This window comes from Telopea speciosissima, chromosome 1 (genome assembly GCF_018873765.1).
Source record: "Telopea speciosissima isolate NSW1024214 ecotype Mountain lineage chromosome 1, Tspe_v1, whole genome shotgun sequence".
NCBI classification, from domain to species: domain Eukaryota; kingdom Viridiplantae; phylum Streptophyta; class Magnoliopsida; order Proteales; family Proteaceae; genus Telopea; species Telopea speciosissima.
Window position 1 is genome coordinate 20169350 of NC_057916.1, and position 25959 is coordinate 20195308.

Consider the following 25959-nt stretch of genomic DNA (forward strand, 5'->3'; position numbering starts at 1 on the left):
AGGGCAAAGAGAAAACCCTAATGTATGACTTTGGAATGAGCACAATACCATATGAATCAAAATTGTGATAAAAAATAAAAAAATGTAACAGGAAGTGACTAATCACCATAGATATGCACAGATGAAAATTTGAAATTCAACTACTTTTAGTGGTGAAACCCATAAAAATTTAGGACCAAACTAAGGGTGCAACTCAGGCGGACTGGGCTGTGTATTGAAAACCCAAGCCCGATTTGAGGTAATTTTCCCCAGTACTAGCTCGTCAAGATGGTGCTCAGGAAAGAGGCGCAGCCCAGCAAGTCAGGAGAATCTCAGCTAAATGGGGTCTACTACATGGATCCTTGCCCTCCAATAGGCTCTATCCAAGGTCATACTTGGAACAAGGCCTAAACTAAGAATGTCCTTCACAACAACTTCTCCTATGGTCATTTTAGACCTGCCCCTACCTCTTTTAGCTCCTTCAATTGAGATCATATCACTCCTTATCGGGGCATCCCTACAGCTGAACATGATCATACCACCTCAAGCGACTCTCTCGGAGCTTTTCATTGATCTAGGCAACTCCCAAGTCAGCTCTAATACATTCATTCCTTACTTTATCCTTCCTAGTTTTTCCACACATCCATCTTAACATCCTCATCTTTGCTACACATAGCTTCTCAGTATGACACTTCTTAATTGCCCAACATTCTGCCCCATAGATCATCGCCAGTCGTACAACAATACCATAGAACTTTCCTTTAAGCTTTAAAGGGATATGACGGTCACACAATACTCCAGACACACCTCTCCACTTTAGCCATCCCACTTTAATTCTCTGTGAAACATCGTCCTCTACGTTACCTTCCTTATTTATGATTGACCCCAAATATCTAAAATAGTAACTTTACAGAATCTCTCTTTCCCCAATTCGCACCACGTCAGTGTCCAACATTGTCTGACTAAAATTACACGACATAACCTCCGTCTTCGTTCTACTAATCTTAAGGCCTCTTGTTTCGAAGGTTGAAAAAGCTCTAACTTGGCGTTAATCCCTGCTTTTGTCTCATCCACCAAAATGATATCATCGGCAAAGAGCATACACCATGGGACCTCGTCTTGAATGCTCTTGGTTAGATCGTCCATGATAACCGCAAATAGATAAGGGTTTAAGGCTGATCCTTGATGTAACCCAATCGTAATTGGGAATTCCTTGCCCTGACCTCCCACAGATCTCACACTAGTCACCACGCCCTCATACATATCCTTAATTACATCCATATATTTACTTGACACCCCTCTCTTCACTGGAACATGCCGGATTAAATCTCAAAGATTGAATTACCCCCACCCCCAAATTTCACATATGACAAATACATCGTGCTGCCATTCCATTCAATTCTTCAGATTTGCCCAATTTGACTCAGAAGAGAAACTAACTATGAGTGGTACTTACCAAAATGATTTTAGGATGTACTACTCAACTCAACCTTATCCCAACTAAATAGGGTACATGAATCCTTTTTCTCCATCAGCTCTATTCAAAGCCATACTTGTTACAAGTTCTAAACTATGCATGTCTGTCCGCACCACTTCTCCTAGAGTCATTTAAGGCCTACCCCTGGTTTTTTTCACTCCTTCAATCTGAATCAAATCACCCCTTCATACTGGAGCATTCAAAGGCCTCCGTTGCGCATGTCAATGTCCCCTCAAACGACTTTCTCGCAACTTATCATTTATAAGAGCTGCTCCTAAATTAGCTTTAATCTGTTCATTCCTTATTTTATCTTTTCTAATTTTACCACTCATCCATCTCAACATCCTTACTTCAGCTACACCAGGTTTGTTTGCAAGTTGTTTCTTCACTGCCCAACCTTCAGTTCCATACATCATTGCTGGTCAAATAGCTGTCCACCTGTCCCATAAAATTTTCCTTTTGAATTCTAAAGGAATACCTTGATCACACCACACTCCGAACGCACCCCTCCACTTCATCCACCCTATTCTATTCTTTGTGCAACATCATTCTCCATTTCTCCTTTGTTTATGATTGAACCTAGCTACCTAAAATTTTCACCACTTCGTTTTTTATCCTATTGTTACTAAAGTTACACACCATATATGTGTCTGATATGTGTGTCAGACACATATCTCATTCCCATACCCATGTCTAGTCATGTCAACACCGATTTCAGGAGTAAATGGTGTGCATGTAATGAAGGGGATATCAAGGTGAATCCGTCAAGTAGGAAACTTACACAAGCATCCCCACTAATAGTGATGCAAATATCTCACTCTAATAGTCCGATAGCTTTAGCTTTTAGCATAATGCATTCCCTTAAAAAACAATTTGTTTTTTTGTTGCACATTTTATTTACTTCTTTGATCTATATGCTATACCACCAAATGTCTCTTTTCGACCCCCTTGTAGTTTCAGTCTAATTGTCTACCAACGTCTACACATGTTTGCTAACAGCCCATTCCCATACCCATCCAAAGAATAAGATTACCGAGTGTTGTACTACCTCTTTGAATTATTTTTAGTCAGTTCTAACTTCTAAGCACCTGTTGAAAAATATTTTTTACAACATAGTTCTGGTGCAAAATATGTTTTGACATTGTTCCATCTAAGCATGTCCAAATGACACGTGGAAAGTGATCAAATAAATAAGAAAACTACATATTACAGCACCATGGATGCAATAAATACAAACCCAAGCAACAAACAAATATTACATTCTTTGAAGTGCTGCAATAACACAGGAATGAGACCTACCTGAAATAAAGGACATGATCATGGGCATGACAAACAATGAAGTCAGACATGGCATCATTTACTCTCATTTTCCCAACAGATTTTCCAATTGTTCCGCGATTTTGAAGATTAAACGTGTTGGGCCTCATTCGCTTCATGTAGCCTTTTTCACTAAGAGCCTGGTGATCATTACCAAAACCTCTCAAACGAACATATATTGTTGGGAAACCTAATCAATAAATATAAAGTCTGAAGAATGAAGGTATTAAAAAACGTTTTTTTCTGCTCCATACCAGGAGTATTTCTTCGTTCGGGATGATATCTATGTCTTCTAATTGACCACTATCAGCATCTTCCAGCATCGAACGTCTTGGAGTAGGAAATCTGTTCTTTAGTTCAATAGCTTCTTGTTCTATTAACTAAGAAGGGACATGGATGCAAAATTTATTAGGAACCAATAAACCAATACATCAAAAGGATATGATCATAACAATGATGAACCACATTCTTATACAATGGACAGAGGCTCACCATTTGATAGTAATGTATCAAAGGTATTATTTATATTAAGGAAAATCTTGGCGTAACCAAGGTTGTGAAAAAAAAAGTAGTAACCTTACTTTTTTTGCCCTTTTAAAATAACACACTTTCAACAAGGGTAAATCCTTTCATTTCACATGCCCACTCGAGCATTGTGCAGCTTTTAATAATGACATAATGACAAGTCACTTTCAAATTATTCTCACTCTTTTTTACGCCTACATTAAATAAATTTTGGGGATAAGACAGTAGGCGATCAAAAGAAGGTTTCAACTTCTCACTCCACTATTTTGGTGACAATAAGATGCACCCATTATATTAAGTATTCAGAGTTCAAACCAATGTAATTATCAGGGAAACCAAATAGTACTGAAACCAATGGAACCAATATTTAAAGGATCATTTGAATTCACTATCAATACTGTATCGGTAGTTTGAAATATAGATAGAAATCATTCAGATCAAAGGACACACATCGAAGCTGTACACCTTGACTAGAAGGGCCCATAGTGCCATAGAGTACTCAATAGTAGAAACACTGTACCAAATTGAGTGGATACTGGTACACAAAGCAGATAAAGTAGTAAAACAAGGATGACTGGACCAGGTCTTCAGACCATAAACCTATTTATAGAGGATGGTCTATCCCACTCACTTGACTGCATGGTCTCCAGAAACCGTTGATTAGTCAGCAGACCATCTGACCTGAGGAAGTGAACCATTTGAATCGTTCGGAGCAGATAGTCTTGATGTTTGAATCACTGACCTACCCCCTTCACCCTCCCTCATACCATCCAACCCATAAATTGCTATATTTTCCTTCAAAAAGTAGGAAGTTGATTCGAAACCTTGGTATTTCAGACCCCAAACTCACTGCTCAAACATCAAGCCAACTGTTCTGTTGCGATTATTCACGCCACAGTTTTATAGTTGAAAATACTTGAAAGAAAAATCTTTACCTGCAATATTGGTCTTTTGCTTGACAAGAGTTCATTTAACTTAGAAATTTGTTCTGTCAAGGATACACTTTCATCTACAAATTTTTTCCTCTGTACAGCATAAGAAAAAGTCAATATGATCCCATAAATTTTGCAACTTAAACAAACACAGATCAACAGCAATATGACCACCATGCACCTCTAGTGAAGTAAGCTTTCTAAGGGTTATGTCCAATAAAGCTTCAGCTTGTTTCTCAGACAACCCATACTCTGCATTGGAGAAAACATTATCAATTATCTCATCCAAACATGGAGCATAACTTATCTCTTGACACATCTAACAGTAAGGAATAACCATAAATGTCTCAATATTACCAAACAAACTGATAGATTCATCAGGACCTTCACTGATAGACTCCCCTACACCTGCCTAGCATAACCAACACCTCAAACCCTAACCCTAATTTTGACCTAATTCATATTCTGCCCCAATCGGACCACCAGTTCATATCAGATCCTGATGTACTGGCTCCTAGTTGGTTTCCTACCAATCTAGGACTACATTACCACACTGGTGAGGTCTAGCGCTGAAGTTGAGTAGCTATGGCTCATACTACAGGTTGTTGAATTGATATGGCTGAAGTCTTTTCTTCAGGAGCTTGGTTTCCCTGTTACTAAGCTCATTGATATGTTTTGTGATAACCAGGCAGCTATCTATATTGCCAATAATCCTGTCTTCCATGAGAGGACAGAGGCCAAGCACATTAAAGTTGATTGTCATTTTGTGAGGGATGTCGTAATGAAGAAATTGATCGCTACTCTGTTTGTTAGTTCTGGGAGTCAATTGCATGATATGTTCACCAACGCCTTGTTTCAACCTTTTTCTTTTAAGGGTGTTCCAATCTAGGCATGGGTGATATTTATGCTCCAGCTTGAGAGGGAGTGTTAAAGTTATGGTGTTTTTTTGTTCATATGGTGATGCTTAACTAGGCTTAACTAGTCATGGTGATGTTTATAATCTAAGGTGGTGTTTAGATTTATTAAAATAAAGCTTGGTAACCGTAAGACTGTAAGAGACTATATTAGCATAGGAGACTTCATGTAATAATCTGTTATTATAAATAAAGCACTTAGCTCACGATTTGATCATTCAAGCAAACCGTGAGATGTGATTCTCCTTTTTCATTCTTTCTTCATTCTCTTTATCTCTCTTCTTTGTCCCCCCACGCAGATATTACTTTCTATCAGATATGAGATCCCAAAAGTGAGAATTTCACTTAAACTTCAATGACAAAGAAATAATAGGCCAAAACAAAGATTAGAAACCATGCCCTCTATAACTTCTGGTTCTAGCTTAAGCAGGTTTATACTCCGACAAGCTGTCGCCAAAGCTTCAGTAACAGCCAAAAGATGCTAAAAATGAAACAGAAATGACATGACTAGCAGTCAATAAGATATAAGAACAAGAACATCATAAAGATTAAAACATTGATGCGGGAGGCAATGAAACCTTGGGAATTCAAGGTGTATAGAACAGTGAGCATGAACAACACAATGAATTCCCCGAGCAAATGACCAAAACGATGACAAGATATCTTTGTTACAAATAACATGAACTAAAGTGAACAGAACTAGAATCTAATATAATGTAACTCCTACATAACAAACAAAAATTAGACAATTCAGACCATAGTTTTGAAAACCAGTGCAGGAATTAATCCTGTTAGGTGGCATGTTAAGGTCTGATCCAAGCAAACCATTAGCTTGCCCTGACCATGGCTTGTAAGAGCGCAACTAAGAAATCCAGGAAAATAAAAAGGCAGAAGGGGGGAAGGAGACTAGGCAAAACAAATTATGGACAACTGACCGATCATAGTCAGAAAACCTGACACTGCCAACCAAAGTTTACAGATGAAAAGAAAAATAGACGGCACAGCTCACTCAGCTGAAACCTAAAAATCTGAATGATCACATAACTCAGAGACCTGCCAAGTCTACTTCCTCTCTCTCCCTCTCTTCTTGAATAAAATACATCTGCTGACTCCTACACGAACAGCTTGATCTCTTAGGAGCAAATCATATGTGCTTAAAAATTAATTTGCAAACTAAATGTTTACTAGACAATAAACAACAACCACCATGCCTTATCCCAACTAAATAGGGTTGGCTACATGGATCAGATAGAGGCTATGACAATAGTAGAAATAGGAGAAGTAAAAAGAAGTAAAAAAGGAAAATAAGTAAATGAAGTAGTCAAAGCAGCATCCCAGGAACATCCCCTACAAGGGGTCGGGTACACGGGTCCTTGTCCACCAAACAACTCTATCCGCGGTCATACTAGGATCGAGCCCTACCACATGCATATCCTTTCTTACCACTTCTCCAATAGTCATTTTAGGCCTGCCCCTACATCTTTTAGCTCTATCACACTGAATCTGATCACTCTTTCTTACTGGTGCATCCATGGGTCTTCGATGTACATGACCATACCACCTCAAGCGGCTCTCACGGAGTTTGTCCTGGATTGGTGCAATTCCCAATTCGGTTCTAATACACTCATTTCTTATTCTATCTCTCTTGGTCTTGCCGCACATCCTCCTCAACATCCTCATCTCCACTACACTCATCTTATCTATATTACGCTTCTTAACGGCCCAACATTCCGCCCCATATGTCATAGCTCGTCTTATTACTGTCCTGTAGAATTTCGCCTTAAGCTTAACTGGCATGCGTTTGTCACATAATACTCCGCGGTCATACTAGACAATACTTAATTTAAATTGGCCCAATCAGTTCAAATTAGATCCAATAAATCAAACTCTCAAGAATAGGCTTGTCTTCATGAAGCAAACCGGACCAGACCTTAACAGAAATGTAAACACTCAAATCCAATCTGGGTTTTATGTTCCTAAATACCCAGGGTTTGCCAAAAAGGGTGAAATAAGAGGGGCCTTAAAAATCCCGCCAGTTAGCATGGCCTATAGAAAGTCATGTGAACCAGCAGGTTAAATCTGGATTACTGGAATAGTCCTACTTTACGGTTATGGAGAACCATATAATGGTGGGGAGTAGGTAGGATGAACCCTAAGTTCAGGCTAAACCCCCTCGGAAAGGATCACGTCACCCAAACCCAAAAGAACAAAGTCAACCATCTCAGATGAAGGTTAAACTCTGACAATCAATCAAAATAAATATTATAGATGTCCTTCAGAAGATAGGAATGATCCAACGATCAGATTAAAAGTAATTGAAGAAATATGAAATCTGAAACTAAAATTCAGCAAGTACGAAATTTCAAATTAAACCAAATCAGAAGGTCAGATCAGTGTAAAACTCAAATCAAATTTCCCTCTTGACTGTCTAACTCAAATCCCAAAGTATGAAACAAATTTTAAGGATAGATTCAAAGTAGCTTTAAAAATCAGATCTGAAATAGAATATAAGATAGAAAAACAAGAGATTTCGGAAATCAGCAGAACCAACACTCAGATCAGGGAAATACCCTGGTCGAAGGTCAGTAATAGGTTATACTTGAATACCCCCAAGTCTCATCCCTAACAGATGACTAAATCTGTTTCAGGTGATAAAGCAATTCTGGCAGAAAACAGTTCAGAAACAGGGTTACCGCAGGTTGTGTAAATCATTTTAATGACGTAAAACAGTAGACCAGATTAAGAGAATTATTAATAGACTGAAGGGTGATATTCTAAATCAAATCAAAGAAAGGATTAAGCACAACAATGTCAATCGATTGAGGAACACAACCAGTACCTGAACTGCAAAGAATTCTATGGTACGGGGTTAACCATTCCAGGTGACACTAGCTGGAAAAAATTTATGTAAGAACATTTCATAGGTATAGCTACTATATCTATTTGAACGGGTAATTCTATCCCAACAGTTCTTTCTCCTGACCCCGTCCTTCCCCTAAGAAGAGGAGTTCCGGACAACACCCTGCAATATATCCCAGAGAAGATTGATCTTTGACCAAAAAATAGCGAGTTATGATCTCGTACGGACTCGGAACAAGCCACAGCCTTTAGGCGCTAGCGCAGGCTTCCCGTACTCATAACAGACGGCTTGGAACAAAATGAGGGTCAGTAGTCTCTGCCATTGTAAGTCCTTCTCCTTCTGCTGAGACGGCCCTCTTCTCTTTTTGGTTTTGGGAGCAGTTCTAATGTGGTGCGAGCAGTAGGAGGAGCACAGATACTTAGAGAAGATAAAAGAGAATAATGGCTTCCCACGAAACCAGGACCAGAATCCCACTGTCCAAGGCTTCACACAAACAGGATCAGAACCTCACTGTCCAAGGTTTCTCACCATAACTGAATCGCACAGCAATCATGAAGAAAACTTCAACTTTTATTTATCATAAATCGTCTCTGAGGTAATGGCTCTTACAAGCTTTATATAGAAAAACTAAATCAAACTCCTAATCTGACTAGTAAAGTCAAATCCTATTGCTAATAGAAAACATAAGAGAAATAGGAACATAATTCTTCAAGGAAAACATCTAAACAATTAAAATAAAAGACTAGCTAACAAACTAACTAAAGAAGTAAATCCCATACTCCTACCTTCTACCCATAGTTTAGTTTGAACTTAAAAGAGGATCGATTCTAGTAAGGGAGAAGTAATTTACAGCAACCAAGAAGGAGAAGAAGAGGAGAAGAGAAGAGCGATTGGGAGAATAATGGATTACGTGTGTTGAGTGATCCTCAACACACATATTCACTTCATTAATCACTTCTAAGAATTACATAGACCTCCCTAGGAAGGTAAATAAAAATAAAGAAGAAATAACAAAAATACAACTTAGCCATGTCTAATAATAAGACAATGACAGAACTACCCTTATACAACTATTCTAATAACTCTAACACTCCCCCTCAAGCTGAAGAATAAACGTCATACATTCCCAGCTTGCACAATAAGGTACTAAATAGATTAGGAATGAGACCCTTGGTGAAGATATCTGCTACTTAATCACCTATCTTCACAAAGGGAGTAAGTACAAATGCACACAGAATCCAACTTCACTTTGATGAAGTGTCGATCAACCTCAATATGTTTGGTTTGATGCTTATAGCAGCTTTGTTGTTACAATAAAATCTCATTAGCCCTTCAGTTTCAAAACTCGAGTCTTTAAGTAGTCTCTTTAGCCATATAAGCTCACACACTCCATGATCCATGGCCCTAAACTCAGCCTCTGCACTGGATCTAGCCACAACTGGTTGATTCTTGCTCCTCCAAGCAACTAGATTACCATCCACAAAGGTACAGTACCCAGAAGTAGATCTCCTGTCAGAGACTGAACCAGCCCAATCAACATCTGTGTAGCCTTCAATCTGCAAATGGTCATGCTTGGCAAATAGAAGACCTTTTCCTGGACAGGATTTCAAGTATCTAATGATGTGATACACCGCATCTAGATGTCTACTCCTAAGAGCATGCATGAACTGACTCACCACTCCAACTGCATAAGAGATGTCTGGTCGAGTCAAGGAGAGATAGATTAGTTTCCCAACTAATCTTGGTACTTGCTTGCATCTATAAGAGAAGAACCACATTCATCACCAAGCTTATGATTCGGATCAATGGGGGAAGTTGTTGGTTTGCACCCCATCATGCCTATCTCTTTCAAAAGATCCAAAACAAATTTCCTTTGGAAGATGTAGATTCCTTTCCTTGATCTAGATACTTCAATACCCAAGAAGTATTTCAAGAGTCCAAGGTCTTTGATCTCAAACTGTTTAGCCAGATAAGACTTCAATCTGTTCATCTGAGCAACATCATTCCCAGTTACCACAATGTCATCAACATAAACAATAAGAGTTGTAACTGTACCATTACCTCTCCTGATAAACAAGGTGTGGTCAGCTTAACTCTGATAATACCCATTCTTCATGATAGCTCGTTTAAATCTCTCAAACCAGGCCTTAGGAGACTGCTTGAGGCCATAGAGAGCTTTCTTCAAGAGATACACTTTCCCTTCAGCTGAGGGACACTTAAAACTAGGAGGCTGCATGTACACTTCTTCTACTAAATCTCCATGAAGAAATGCATTCTTCACGCATTCTTCACGTCTAATTGGTACATTGGCCAATCTTTATTGGTTACCATTGAAAGAAGAACCTTGATTGAGTTATGCTTGGCTACAGGGGCAAAAGTCTCCTAGTAGTCAATGGCCATACACTTGACTATACCTTTTTGCAACCAGCCTAGCTTTGTATCTTTGCACTGTTCCATCGGATCTATACTTGATGGTATAAACCCATCTGCATCCAACTGGAGTTCTCCCCCTGGGAAGATCAACTAGTGTCCAAGTATTATTCTTTTCTAGAGCGACCATTTCCTCAGACATTGCTTGCATCCATTTTGGATTGGATAAGGCCTCTGTGACATTTTTTGGAATGGAAGAAGACTCAAGGACAGTGGAGAACGCAATACCTGTAGGAGATATATGACAAACTGGGCTATGGGATTAGTACAGGCTCTTTTCCCCTTTCTCACAGTAATGGGAAGATCTAATTCAGGAGGAGAAGTGTTACCTGACTGGGGAGGATGAGGCTGAGGATGTGGATCCAAAGAGGGGTTTTGGCAAGGCTGTTTTCCTTTTCCCTTCAAGCATTCACCTCTTTTGAATATAACATCTTTGAATTTTCCCTTGTGCTCTTTTTTCTTGCTAGCATCATCACCACTTCTAGCATCAATATCAACAACACCATCAGCATCAACAACATCCACTTTTTTGTATTTTGCAACATCAAATAAGAATGGGGAAGTGGAGGTAGGCAAGGGAGATAGAAAAGGAATGACATCAGCATCCTGTTCACTTCTAGTACTCTCTCCTTGAACAGGATGCTGAGGAGAAGAAAAGTAAGGAATAGACTCAAAGAAGGTGACATCTTTGGAGAGAAGTCGCCTTCGGGAAGGAGGATGGTAGCACTTATACCCTTTGGTTGAATCAGAGTAGCCTATGAAGATGTACTTGAGAGCTTTGGGATCAAGCTTGGTGCGGGCTGATTTGTTGACATGAACATAACAAACACAACCAAAGACTTTTGGAGGTAAGGAGAAGACCGAGAATTGAGGAGAAAGAAGAGCCAGAGGAGATTTGGAGCCAATGAGTGGAGTTGGCATCCGGTTAATAAGAAAGACAGCGGTAAGAAGTGCATCAGACCAGAAAGTCTTAGGCACATGCATACCAAAGAGAAGACCCCTGGTGATTTCCAACAAGAAGAGGTTTTTTCTCTCAGCCACCCCATTTTGTTGAGAGGTGTCAACACATGCCAGTTGATGGATGATGCCATTATTAGTAAAGAACTGTTGGAGCCCCCATACATGTACTCACCCCCCTTATCAGACTTAACAATTTGGATTCGAGTACCAAATTGAGTACTGATAAGTTAATAAAAATCCTTGAAAGCATCACAAACATCACTCGTTTGTTTCAACAAAACAGTCCAAGTAGACTTAGAATAGTCATCCACAAATGAAACAAAGTAACAAAATCCAAACAAAGTAGTAGGAGAAGGCCCCCAAACATCAGTATGAATAAGAGAAAAAGGTGCAGTAGATCTATTACCACGATAAGGATAAGATGTGCGGCAATGTTTAGAAAAAATACAAGATTCACACTGAAAAACATAAGAAGGAAAAGAAGTAAACAAGTGGGGTAACTATCTCCTCATAACAATAAAAGAGAGATGACCCAAACGTTGATGCCAAAGCATTATAGACTCCAAAGTACTACGGTCACTCCGACCACAAACAGAAGCTACAGCAATAGATTGATTAGGTAACCGTGGTTCAAGAGGGTAGAGTCCTCCTTTTTCAGTCCCACTGCCAATAGGCCTAATAACCCTTTTTGTCTCCAAATCTTGAAAAAGACAATAGGAATGAAAGAAAGTGACACAACAATTTAAGGATTTGGTTAGGTGACTCACTGATAATGGGTTAGTAGCAAAATCAGGAACATGAAGGACATACTCCACGGAAATAGAAGGAGTAACTCTCACATTACCCTTACCAGAGACAGAAGAAAGGGAACCATCGACAACCCTTACCTTGTCCCAGCCAAAGCAAATGGAGTAAGAATCATAATACTGTGACATACAAGTCATGTGATCAGAGGCTTCAGAGTCAATAATCCAGGTGGGTGCAATAGGAGCAGACAAGACTTGTAGAGCTGAGGCAGAAGTGGCTGACCCTCCAAGGTGAGACATCAACCGGTGGAGGGCTGCAATATCATCCTGTGAAAGGGAATCAGGAGCAAGCTGGGGTCCAGATGTCTCAGACTTAGATGTCACAGAGTAAGCCCTAGCTCCCCCTCTCTTGCCTCCGCGGGCACTAGATAAACCACCACGCATACCAGGGGGCTGCCCATAAAGATCCCAACACCTGTCCTTGTTGTGTCCCAGCTTCCACAGTGATCACATTTAAATCTCTCACGGTGATCTCCACGAGTTGGCCCTTGGCCTTTCCCCCCACTTTTCCAGTCTCTGAGGGAACTAGAAACAAGAGCAGATCTCTCTGTTGATGGTGCAATATCCATAGTTGTTCTTCTGGATTCCTCACTTTACAAGTAACTACATACTTCATCCTTAGATCCTTTCAACTTCTTGATTCTTGTAAACCTTGGCTTCATCCTCAGAGTTGGACAATCGAAGATACCTATAGTGATCATATTCCCACCACAAGCTGATAACAATGTTGTAGCATTCAGAGATGCTCCTATCACCCTGCTTCATATTGGTGACCTTTTGGTGGATTTGGTACACCTTTGCATGGTCACCAACCCGATCAAAGGTCTAGGCAACACTGTCCCACATATCCTTAGCAGTCTCCTTGTCCATAAATCTCCTACTGATCTCAGGTTTCAAGGAGAAAACCAACCAAGTCATAACTGCGGAGTTCTCAGTCTCCCACTTCAGGTATCCTAGATCAGTAGTAGTAGGCTCCTTAATAGAGCCAGTAATATACCCCAACTTTCCCCTACTGCGCAGGGACATCTTCACAGAACAAGACCAATCCAAGTAGTTGGTATTGTACAAATTTCACAACAGATATTTGGGTGTTGTGATTGTCAAAGAAAGCCATAGCGGGGAGACCACTAGCCGAAATTGGTCCACTGACCTCAGAATCAGCCCCAGACATAGTAGACATGGTACCAAAATACTCAACAAAACAGATTGGTGTCTTGCACAACTGGGGAGTACCCTCTACCCACACACAAGCAAGAAATCCAGCAAACAAAGAGAACAATACACTGCCTAAGCAGTTCCAGCAGCAAAAAGGAGGTAAATCCTTAAAGAGAACTTAAATCAAACACCTTGGGTGCATCTCAACATCATTCCAGCAGTCATCCATCACATAATCATAAAAAGAACTTCCAAAAAAAGCTTCAACTAATAACCTTCAAATGCAACAAGATGTAACCAATGCAAACCTGCCATTATAGCACCTCATAACCACCCAATGTGTTGGCTGCCAACAACGAAGAGAGCAACAAGCAGCAGAAACAGAGCAACAGAGCAGACGGTACTGTTGGAGCAGCAGAAAATCGAGCTATGTTCCTCAAAACTGTGACCTGAGTGCTAGAGGGTATGAAAGGATACCCCTAGGCGATCCAAATGCAGCAAACCTCATCCCAAATGGTTGAGGGAGGAGGAAGAAACCAAGATAAATGTGGAGATACTGGGGTAACTTGAGGAGCAAAGTTTAGGGCTTCAAACTTTTGCAGCAGCATCTCCAGCTTCAAACTTCATATGTTGGTTCAAGAATGGAACTCTAAGAGATGTATTACTTCACATTGTACAGCCTCTAATGCAACCCTCTATCCTTTTAGGGTTCAAAAGAGAGGTGAAAGATAAAACTGAGTAGCTGACTCTCAAACCAGAGAAGCTGGCTCTGATACCAAGTTTGAACTTAAAAGAGGATCGATTCTAGTAAGGGAAAAGTAATTTACAGCAACAAAAAAGGAGAAGAAGAGAGATTGGGAGAATAATCGATTATGTGTGTTGAGGGATTCTCAACACACATATTCACTTAATTAATCACTTCTAAGAATTACATAGACCTCCCTAGGGAGGTAACTAGAAATAAAGAAGAAATAACAAAAAGACAACTTAGCCATGTCTAATAATCAGACAATGACAAAACTACCCTTATACAACTATTCTAATAACTCTAACAAGTTTAGGCCCATTAAAGTGGCTCATTACAAAGAAAACCCATGGGATCAAAGGCCCAACACATACATAACCCAACCCAAAACTTATTTCCAATCAAATAAACCCTCTAGGTGACTTATCTGCATCATATAGGGACCCAATTCTAGTCAAACCTAGTAGACAATCTGATCAGGTTTTCAACATATGACTCAGCCAAATAGCATGAACCTGAACCTCTTATCACGACCATTTTGCCTTTATATGAGCAACTTCAACATCCAGAACACCAGAAAATATCTACTTGGATTCAATCCAGAATAAAGCTGGCACTGTCATCAAAAATAAATTGCAGCAATATGCACCCCCTTAAATGTGCAAACATGCTATCTCCATAACAGCGTTGGCATCAGGAACACATACTGCTTTTACAGCAAAGATAAAAAGTTAAATCACAAATGAGATACTAGACGAACCTGTCAGAAAAATACAATAACAAACATAATGGAGGAAAATATATTGAAACATGAATAAATACCATTCCTCAAAGCCGATGATGCCATTGCATTATTTGAGGTCTCCCTAATTATACGAATCACAGCATCCAAATTATCAAGTCCCACTATAATACCCTGATCACAAAATAGCATTAATTAAAAAGAAAATAAATTTGGACCATTTTTAGAATTAGAACAATTTCAGCAATTACCTTTGCACGGCATTCAACATACCTCTACAATATGTTTCCTTTCTTGAGCATGAGAAAGTTTAAACCTAGCACGTCTCTCAACAACAGAGCATCTAAAGTCCAGGAATGCCTGGGACATTTAAGAGAGAGAGAGAGAGTTTTCCAGGTTAGTGATTTAAAAATAACCCATGAAATTCCTTATTTACTAGAAGTAGAAATCAGTTCTTGAATATAGAAGCAATGAGCCTATAAAACATCAAAGCTTAAAAATTAGAATACATAATGACAACATTAAAAGCCAAGAGAATGGAAGTACAACATGTTTTGGTGTAGCAATGGCAGAATATTCTTTGCTTGATCTGGAGTCTAGATAAAGATAGGAAGGTCTTCCTGAGAAAACCAGGAAGGAACAGTGATTAAGGGTTGAAAAAAAGAGTAATAACATGGGGATATATTTAATCATGTATCAAGGCGAGAGAAAAATGGGGAGGTTTTACTGGAAAATAAGGAAAGAAACAGTTATTAAGGGTTGAAAAAATACTGGAATGGGAAGATATCCGATACATGATCAATTCAAGAGAGCATATTAAGGTGGCATAGACCTTTGCATGCACCAGCAATCAGTCATATGATCTAGATCGGAGGAGCTAAAAGAGCAAGGGGTAAGCCTAAAATGACCGGAGAAGTGAGAAAAGAAAATGAACGATTAGGGTTGACAAGAATTATGGCATTGATAGAGTTGAATGGCAGAACAAGATCCAAGTATCCAGCCCCATTAGTTGGGATAATGCTTAGTTGAGTTGTATTGTATCTGTTCTTCAGCTTTAACTATTCCTTGTGTATGAAAGTCTAAAAAATCTCCCTCAACATAAACCTCAAACTTTCAAACATCAAAATACATTTAATGCTGCATGCATGTATCTCTGTACTTTGTGGTTTGAAAATATTCTATTTGAAATACATACTGATATATGTCACAAATTCTTTCACCAATTTGCCTTCCACAATGAATAAATAATTTTTTTTTTAAAAAAAGGCAAGACGACAAGGAAAAGTTAGCCCACACTTCTCCCCTTGGCCTTGCAATCGTATGTCAACAAAAAACTACTCACTTGAATGCCTTCATTAGTCAACATCCTTAATCATAAATATGAATGTATAGATAAAACATATTTTAAAAAGACAAAAGTAAAACAATGGAAAAACAAAAAAAAACAAAGATTAAACGTCTATTTCAGCATACAAGCAAAAGAAGAAAAGATAAAAAAGAAGGAAAGAAGCATTCACCAGAAGTAATTCTTTCAAACCCATCAGCTTTGGTTGTCCACCAAGTATACTGAGTAACAAAGACAAGCACAAACACAAAAAAATCAAAGCAGGTCACAAGATATTTATGATAAGTTTAATCAATTGATGCAGCTAATATGAAAATATGATATCTGTGGAAAAAGAGCCAGCAAGAATCTGTACCATCAATAAAAGTTTCAAAAAAACTGCTGATTTCAGGAAACAAATGAGACAAATATGTCAGTGCTGATGGATCATGGATCATACTAACCAAATACAACAACAACAACAGCACCTCGCGCCTTACCTATCATACTAACCAAGTACAAGTGGCTTTATAGCACAGTTTGAAATTTTAACTGAAAAGTCAAAATTTTGACGGCAATTTCAGTTTCGAAAAAAAAAACACATCTGAATTAAGGGGTCTTCAATGTTTGGATTTTTTTATCATTGAAATGGACCATACTCCTATGTCATTTCAGCCATTCCAGTGGGTATATTTCGGTGCCATTTCAGTGGGCTATATTTCAGTTTCGACCAAGGTCGAAATCCCAGTCATACTTATCACAGCATCTAGGCTCCTAGGCATGGACAAGGGGAAAAAATCAAGGTCTTGCCAAGCCCTTCCATCAAAGGATGCCTAGCGGCACCTTGACAACTATGATCCCTATCGAAACCAAAATTTTGAACCTTTTCTTTATAGTATAAAATTGGGCATAGGGACATTATAAATATACCAAATTCTGGTCAAATTTTAAAGCACACGAAATTTCCCAGATTTTACTGGAATTTAAACCGTAGTTAGGACAAACTGGACAGTAACCAGGTGGTAAGAAAAGCTGTGGTAACTGTGTCAAAACTGACCCAAATCAACTGTGTGATGCAGATCATAGCTAGGAGATTTAGAGGATATTATAGAAGATGTAGAGGAGATTTGAGTTGGGAATATTCTGTAAAAGATATTCCAGCTACTATGGGGATTGTACGTTTCAATTTGTGGCTTCTTACTTTCTATTTTGTGGGGTTGCATAGATATAATACAATCTGTTAGAAGTTATCGATTAAGGGGTGACCAGTGTTCACAGGTACTGTCATGTGAACAGTAATTTTATTATTTATGACGTATTTCCTTTTATGCCCTTAATAGGGTTATGTCTTATTATATAATGAATGAAGTGGGAGTCTTAACATAAGGTTGTGACTCCCAAGGTTACAGCCATCTCCTTTCTCGTCTCTTCTTCTCTCTTTCCTTCACTGCCATGGCCTCCTATTGTGTACCAACGCCACCTTCGGAAAGTTTGTGCCCCACATGTTTCATCTACCTCGACCTCCTCTTCTTCGAATGCTGATCCTACAATAGATAATCCCTCTTCATCCTTTGATGTTTTTCCCGGTCTTGATGTACGTATTGCTCTTCATAAGGGTGTTCGGAGTTGTACTCAACATCCCCTTTCTAATTTTGTGTCCTATTCTGGTTTATCCTCTACATTCCATTCTTGTTTGACTACAGTTGAGAATCGTTCTATTCCTAAGTCTGTTGCAGAGGCATTGTCTATTCCTAGTTGGAGGGCTGCTATGACTGAGGAACTGTTAGCGTTGGAGGAAAATCAGACATGGGATCGTGTGTAGTTACCCTCAGGTAAATCTGCTATTGGTTGTCGTTGGGTGTATGGGTTACGGTCAACCCCAATGGTTCTCTTGCACGGTTGAAGGCAAGAATGGTTGCAAAGGGGTATGCCCAGGTTTATCGAGTTGACTATGTGGATACTTTCACTCCTATTGCCAAACTTGCATTTGTTCGCATTTTGATATCTCTTGCAGCTTCTCATCATTGGTCGTTGTATCAACTTGATATTAAGAATGCGTTCCTTCATGGTGATTTACATGAGGAAGTCTATTTGGAGCAACCTCCGGGGTTTGTTGCACAGGGGGAGTCTGGGATAGTGTGCAAGCTCAAGAAGTCCTTGTATGGTTTGAAGCAATCTCCTCGGGAATGGTTTGGCAGGTTTCCTGATGTGGTTCTTGAGTTTGGACTGTCGCGATGTGATAGTGATCACTCGGTTTTCTATAGGTGATCTGGTGTAGAAAGGATATTTCTTATTTTTTATGCTGATGATTTTGAGGGTATCCAAGGTTTGAAGGTGCACTTGCAGCAAAAGTTTCAAACTAAGGACTTGGGAAGGTTGAAATACTTTTTGGGAATTGAAATTGCTCAGTCGAGAGGTATTTCACTTTCTTAGAGGAAGTATGTTCTGGATTTGCATACAGAGACTAGGATGTTGGGGACCAAGCCTCTGGATACTCCCATGTATGCCATGTAAAACTTACAGCAGAAAGTGGTGATATTTTAGATGATCGTGAGAAGTATCGGAGGTTGGTTGGAAAGTTGAATTATTTGACTGTGACTCGACCTGATATTGCCTTCTTGTCAGTGTTGTGAGTCAGTTTCTATCCTCTCCTCGTACGTCCCATTGGGATACTATTGTTCGTATTCTGAAATATCTCAAGACAGTTCCAGGTTGTGGTCTATTATACTCTAATCATGGACATCGACGTATTGAAGGCTTCTGTGACGCTGACTGGGCTGGATCTCCTGTTGATAGGCAATCAACTACAAGGTATTATACTTTCGTTGGAGGAAACCTCGTGTCTTGGAAGAGTAAGAAGCAGACTGTTCTGGTTTGATCTAGCGCAGAATCTGAATATCGAGCCATGGAGCAAGTCACATGTGGGTTGATGTGGGTGAAGAAGTTGTTGACTAAGCTTGGGTTTGAAAATGCATCTCCTATGCAGCTGTGGTGTGATAACCAGGCTGCTATTCATATTGCATCAAATCCAGTTTTTCAAGAGCAAACAAAACATATTGAGGTCGATTGCCACTTTGTTCGGGAAAAGCAACAGCAAGGAGTTATCTCTACAAGTCATGTTCGCACAAGAGAACAACTTGCAAGATGTGTTTACTAAGTCTCTTGAGAATAGTAGAATTAATTATATTTGTAACAAGCTGGGCATGATTAACATCTATGTTCAGCTTGAAGGGGAGTGTTAGAAGTTATCGATTAAGGGGTTCGCAGCACTGTTCACCTGAACAGTGTTCACTGGTACTGTTCATGTGAACAGTAACCCGTGAACAGTAAATTTAATATTTATGCCCTTAATAGGGTTATGTCTTATTATATATTGAATGGAGTGGGAGTCTCAACATAAGGTTGTGACTCTCAAGGTCACAGCCATCTCCTTTCTCTTCTCTTCTTCTCTCTTTTCTACTCATTATTTACAGAATCCAACCATAGTTTCAATTTTATAATGTTCTAGATAGTTTCTATTTTGAAGGAAAACTTAAGTTGCTAGGAATCCTCCTACCAAACCAGAGGGTTTCCCATTTTGTGGGTTTATATGAAGTAATAGATAAAGGGGAAAGGGCTTAGACCCTCTAACGATTGAGAAAAAAAGAAGTGAGTTTGGCTTCAGCCTTGTTCGTGCAGTGGTGATGCTGTCTTCCGGCCCTCTTGGTGGTGATTCCAATCAGATCCCATTGTGGTGATTCAGTAAGTTGGGTATGGTGGTGATTCCATTCCCACAGGCCAGGTGGTGAAGCCTTGGTCATATCCCTTCTTGTTTTTTCTTTCATATGTTAAAAAAAATAAAAATGAGAGTTTCAATTTTTACATTACTGATTTATGTCTGTCCTACATTGCGATCTTGTTGCATTTGATCTCTCGCTGCCTTTACTGGTTCAAGATTGATTCTGCAGTACTTTGAATGAAGGAAAGAAAACATATAGACCTATAGAATGACACTAAACCAGAAAAGGAAGGTTCAATTAGGATTTAAAGTTGTTTGTACCCAAAAAGTAATATTAATGAGGATATAGAAGGTGCAATGAGACATTACTGAATTAGTATTAAAACAGAGCAGCAGTTATGATTAAAGATGTTAAGGAGGTTAAAAATGAAGTCTGAATGTTGGAACTATTGAAGAATGTCAACAAAACAAAGGATATACAACTCCAGGCCTAAAGAAGGGGATTAACAGAAATAGTAAAAAAATCAATAAGAATTAAAAGTGTGAAAAACAGGGGACTAACAATCTGCTAGAGAGGAAGAAGTAGACTGAGAAGAATTGATCAGAATAGGGAGAGTTCAGATCTGAAGCTATAGGTAAATCAAGGAGGAGAAGAGAGAGGTATAGCAAGCATTAACCAGCAACCACACAAGCTAAAGTTGTAGCAGAACTACCGATCCAAATCTGAATTTATTTCCATTCAACTGTGTGGAATTTGTGAATCATGGCTTGTGTCTTTAATGTTCAGTGCCCCTCTTTATTTATAATAGTCTGGAGAACATTCTAGAATAGGTACAAGGACAAAAATACCCCTAAGACAAAATTACCCTTGAACCCATATTACAACACTCCCCCTCAAGTTGGTGCATAAATATCAAACATGCCCAACTTGCTAACAATAGAGTCAAAACTTTTACTACTAATTCCCTTAGTGAGAATATCAGCTAACTGATCACTAGATTGAATAAAAGGAACACACATTACTCCTTGATCCAACTTCTCCTTGATGAAGTGACGATCAATCTCAATGTGCTTGGTGCGATCATGTCGGAATGGATGATGTGCAATGCTTATTGCTGATTTGTTGTCACAAAATATACGCGCATGGGCAGCTCAACAGGAATACATAAATCTCGAAGGAGTCCCAAGAGCCAAAGAAGTTCACATATATCATGGGACATAGCCCGAAACTCTGCTTCTGCACTGGATCGAGCAACTACAGCTTGCTTCTTGCTCCGCCAAGTAACCAGGTTCCCTCCAACAAAGGTGCAATACCCTGAGGTAGATCTCCTGTCATCCGGACATCCTATCCAATCTGCATCTGTGAAAGCCTCAACTCGTAGGTGATCCTGAGGAGAGAAAAGAACACCTTTTCCAGGTGAAGACTTCAAGTACCTCAGGATTCTATATGCTGCCTTTAGATGAGTTGAGTGAGGATCATGCACTTACTGACTAACCAAACTCACAGCAAATGCTATATCAGGCTGTGTGTGGGATAGATATATCATTCGTCCAACCAGTCTTTGATAGCTACCTTTATCCACTAGCTCTCCATCCTTACTCTTTGGATGAGTGTTACGCTCTAAAGGAGTATCTGCAGAATTACATCTCAGCATTCCTGTGTCGGATAAGAGGTCAAGTGTACACTTCCATTGTGAGAGGAAGATACCTTGAGCTGAATGAGCAACCTCGATTCCCAGAAAATATCGTAGCTTTCCTAGGTCCTTGATCTCAAACTCTGTCCCCAAATAGATCTTCAGTCTACCTATCTCATCAACATCACTCCCAGTGATTACAATGTCATCTACATAGACAATCAATACTGTGATGTGTTGGCCTGTCTTCTTGATAAACGAAAGTGTGATCAGCATTACTTTGTCGGCCAAACCAAGCTCTTGGGGACTGTTTTACACCATACAAAGCTCTCTTTAAACGACACACCTTGCACTGGATTTCTGCGGCAGCAAAACCAGGAGGGATATCCATATATACCTCTTCCTCTAACTCCCCCTAAAGAAAAGCATTATTCACATCAAGTTGTTGAAGGTCCCATCCTAGATTAACCGCACAGGAAATAATGACTCTGACTAGGGGTGTCAAAAAAACCCAGCCAACCCGAGCCCGCCCAAACCTGACCTAAGCCTGGACAGGGCTGGCTCGGGCCTAGGGATAAGCAAGGGTCGGGCTGGGTTGGATATTTGCATGCCCTAGCAAGGTCGGGCAAGGGTTGAGGCCTCGACCCTGTATTATATAATATATATTTATAAAGCATATAGGGAATGTGCTTAGTGCAACGGTCAAGGTTGCTTTATTGTAACCAAGTGGTCTTTGGTTCGAATCTTGAAACAGCCTCTTTACCAAAAATTTCACTTTTTTATAGCTTGGGCTTTGTTAAGCGGGTTGTGATTGGGCTTTGTTAGTACCAGAACTCAATGGGCCAAAATATTCAGGCTCAATCAGGGCCAAGCTGGGCTTAGGAAAACCTTGTCAGGGTCGGGCTGGGCTTGGGTTTAAGGTAAGGTTCCTAGGGTTGGGCTACGGTTCAAGACAAGCCCGACCCAACCCGACCCATTGACACCCCTAACTCTGACAGTGTTCATCTTTGCTACAGGGGCAAAAGTTTGTTGATAGTCTATCCAATGTGTCTGGGTAAATCCCCTAGCAACCAGCCTCGCCTTATATCTTTCCACTGCTCCATCAAAATATCCTAAAAAATTACAGCGAAGCCCCTTGGGATCAAACTTCCCACTTACATGATTATTGCGAGCAAAGAACATGCAACCAAATACCTTAGGAGGCACCACAAAGGAACAAGAACCCAACAATACTTCAAGATGACAGCAAGCTACCAACACCCGTGAAGGCAGCCGACTGATAAAAGAGGCCACCAAGAGCACTACATCACCCCAGAACCAAGAAGGGACAGACATTGCAAACATGAGAGATCTAGCCACTTCCAAGATATGTCGATTCTTCCGTTCTGCTATACCATTGTTGGCTGGAGTGTCCACACAAGAAATCCGGTGTATAATTCCATGAGTAGACAAGTAGGCCTGAAGAGATCCATCGGTGTATTCTTTCCCGTTGTCAGTCTGAAGTATTTTAACTGTGGCATCAAATTGAGTCAGAATCCTCTTGTGGAACAACAAAAAGCAAGAAAACACATCGCTCTTTTGGCGCATAAGATAAACCCAAGTGGTACGGCTAAAGTAATCAATAAAAGTGACAAACCTTTATTCACCCAAAAAAATAAGTGACAAACCACCGGTAACCAAATGTTAATACACAATGGGCAGGGCCCCAAACATTAGAATGAATTAAACCAAAGGGATTAAACTTCCATTATCTGAAATAGGATAAAAAAAGCTCTAGTTTGCTTTACAAAAATGCAAGCATCACAAAAAAAGAAGTTGGGGTTACAATTATTCACTAAACTGGGAAATAAAATAGAAACACGCCTAAAAGAGGGTGGCCAAAACGACGATGCCACCTATGTAATTTGGCCAAAGCAGACACCAACGAGTTAGGAGAAGAAGCCTGAGAAACCAAAGCTGATGGAGAACTATCAAGCAAGTAGAGACCACCAACAATTTTACCACTACACTCGTATGACCCGTCTCCAAGTCCTAGAAAAGACAATGATTAGGGAAGAAAGTTACTTAGTAGTTAAAATCCCATGTAAGACTACTAACAGAGAGTAAATTAGTAGAAAATTTAGGAACACGTAAAACCGAAGAAAGAGATAACAAAGCAGTGCACTTAATGGTGCCCTTCCCAGAAACAACGGAGAGGGAACCATCAGCCACACAAACTTTATTGTTACCTAAAAAAAGAAAATATTGAAAGAATTGAGTGGGAGAGCCTATCATGTGGTCAGTGGCACCCGACTCAATCATCCAATGAACGAATATGACTGAAGCACAATGGCCACCAAAAGAAATACCTGAATGGGAAGAGGAAGATGGAGCAGAGGTCCCTAGCAGGGATGTAGTAGAAGATGTTGGTGAAGAAGATGAGTCCAACCTGGTCATCAGACGACGTAGGGTCAGTAATTCCTCCTGGGAAAGAGATGGATCAAGCAGCAGCATCCTCAAATGCAATGTGATGAGCCCTGGCCGAAGAAGGACGCCCATGTCCACGACTGTGAGTATCAGTAGGGCGCCCATGTAATTTCCAGCACTTGTCTCTAGTGTGTCTTTCTTTGCCATAATAATCACACTTTATTGGAACTTTGTCAAATGTAGAACGGTCACCAGTACCACGGGAAAGACCCTCACGGGAAGAGCTTGACGAACCAGAGTAAAGAGCTAATTGTTCCTATGTAACTAGGTGAACCATGGCATTGCGATGACTGTCTTTTGACTGCACCATGGCATAGGCCTACTTAAGTGATGTGAAGGGATCACGATTCTAGACATGAGCCCAAAATCTAATCAAACTCTATGTTGAGAACAACAAGGAAGTCAAAGACCCAAAGACTACCTTCCCATTTTTAAATGCAGATGCATCTATATCATAGGTAGTTGTAAAGGACACATAGAAATCCAAATGAGAATAGGTATCTTTGGCGGTCTTAGCAGCAATGTTGAGAAGAAGATAGCCCCTAGCTATGGCAGGATCCATGGAGTTCATGAGGTAAATACAAAATAATTTGAGGTAACCCATTTATCTTGAGCAGCACCAGCAGTAGTAGGCATAACAGAGTCCCTGTGAGGTAGTCAGAATAGCCATGGGAACCAATCGCCAGATAACAAGACCACATCAAGTAATTGCTCCCATCGAGTTTAATGGAGCTAAGAGGGAAAGAAGGAAAATCACGTTGACTAGCTCCTTCCTGTCCAGAAGATGCGGTGATCAAATCAAAGACCATGGTTGCCAATCACGATAGATTTCAACGCTGCATCAACACTACTCGATGGATCCCAGAAAAAACATCAACAATTCCCAATGACAAAAGGGACTTGAATCATGGAAAGGGAAAAATCTCTTGGTAGGAGGAAACTCACAACCAAGGGTGAAGGGAAAAAAACAATGAAGAGTGGAGGAACCCCTAGGAGGAGGTGGTACTAACAGTGGAGGCTGGCGGTGGAGGCTGGCGAGACCGACGGTGGTGGTGGCTAGCGGCGATAAAGACGGTGGTGGTTGGCGATGCTGAAACCGAGAGAGAGAGAGGTGATAGAGATACCTAGGGTTTCGTGATGGAAGGCATTAGGGATAAGATCTCGATGTGGATACCAGCTCTGATACCATGTGAAATTTGTGAATAATGGCTTGTGTCTTTAATGTTCACAGCCCCTCTTTATTTATAATAATCTAGAGAACATTCTAGAATAGTTACAATGACTAAAATACCCCTAGGACAAAATTACCCTTGAGCCCATATTACAACAAACTGAAATCAATATGAGCTTTACATGACTTATTTATAGACAACAAACAATTTGAAATGTGACTCAAACTAGGACTCCTTTCCTACTAAGAATCCAAATAAGATTTATAAACAAAGACCTACTTGTTGACCCTTAGCTCCCACAACTTAATTATTGGATCACCAACTTTAAAAGACTAAAATTACAGATTTAACTCCAAGCATAAAAACAAAGAAAAAAAATCACAGTAACCAAATTGGGGCCTCTTTATGGACCCAAACTAAAACCAAAGATCACATGCCTTAGGCTATATTTCCAACGCCTGTGCATCCAAGAGTTATTATGTCACTCCAGCCAAGAAAGAGCCACAGCCGCTGCATCAATTAGACAACCCCCATTGTGCTTGTTATCTTTTAGCAATTGCTAAAAACGTTACTCAAAGGCCTATGTCTTATGTAGATTATCCCCTATGGTATTATTTGGGCCATATGGAAGGAAAGGAACAATTGGATTTTCAGCAATAAAGTTCCAAATTTGCCCCCTATTATCGTGATTATTGGAAGGCATACTGTGAGAATGGCCAATGAAACAAAGAAATTTCCAGACGTTCAAGGCTTTCCAAGGGTTTTGATGCAGGAGCAATTCCTTGGACCGGGCTAAACCTGTT

At 39.9% G+C, this 25959-nt stretch overlaps 1 protein-coding gene across 2 annotated transcripts in view; it reads right to left on the reverse strand.

The window, feature by feature from the left end:
* The window catches only part of LOC122662134 (DNA gyrase subunit A, chloroplastic/mitochondrial), a 71235-nt gene that overhangs the window by 21965 nt on the left and 23311 nt on the right, over positions 1 to 25959 (reverse strand). For both annotated transcript variants that reach the window (XM_043857702.1, XM_043857708.1), the window contains exons 13-19: positions 16360 to 16408; positions 15116 to 15202; positions 14923 to 15016; positions 4412 to 4482; positions 4234 to 4323; positions 3028 to 3153; positions 2756 to 2913 (exon numbers count right to left, since the gene is read on the reverse strand). In XM_043857702.1, the coding sequence (XP_043713637.1) occupies positions 2756 to 2913; positions 3028 to 3153; positions 4234 to 4323; positions 4412 to 4482; positions 14923 to 15016; positions 15116 to 15202; positions 16360 to 16408 (675 nt within the window). The remainder of the gene's footprint in view (positions 1 to 2755; positions 2914 to 3027; positions 3154 to 4233; positions 4324 to 4411; positions 4483 to 14922; positions 15017 to 15115; positions 15203 to 16359; positions 16409 to 25959) is intronic.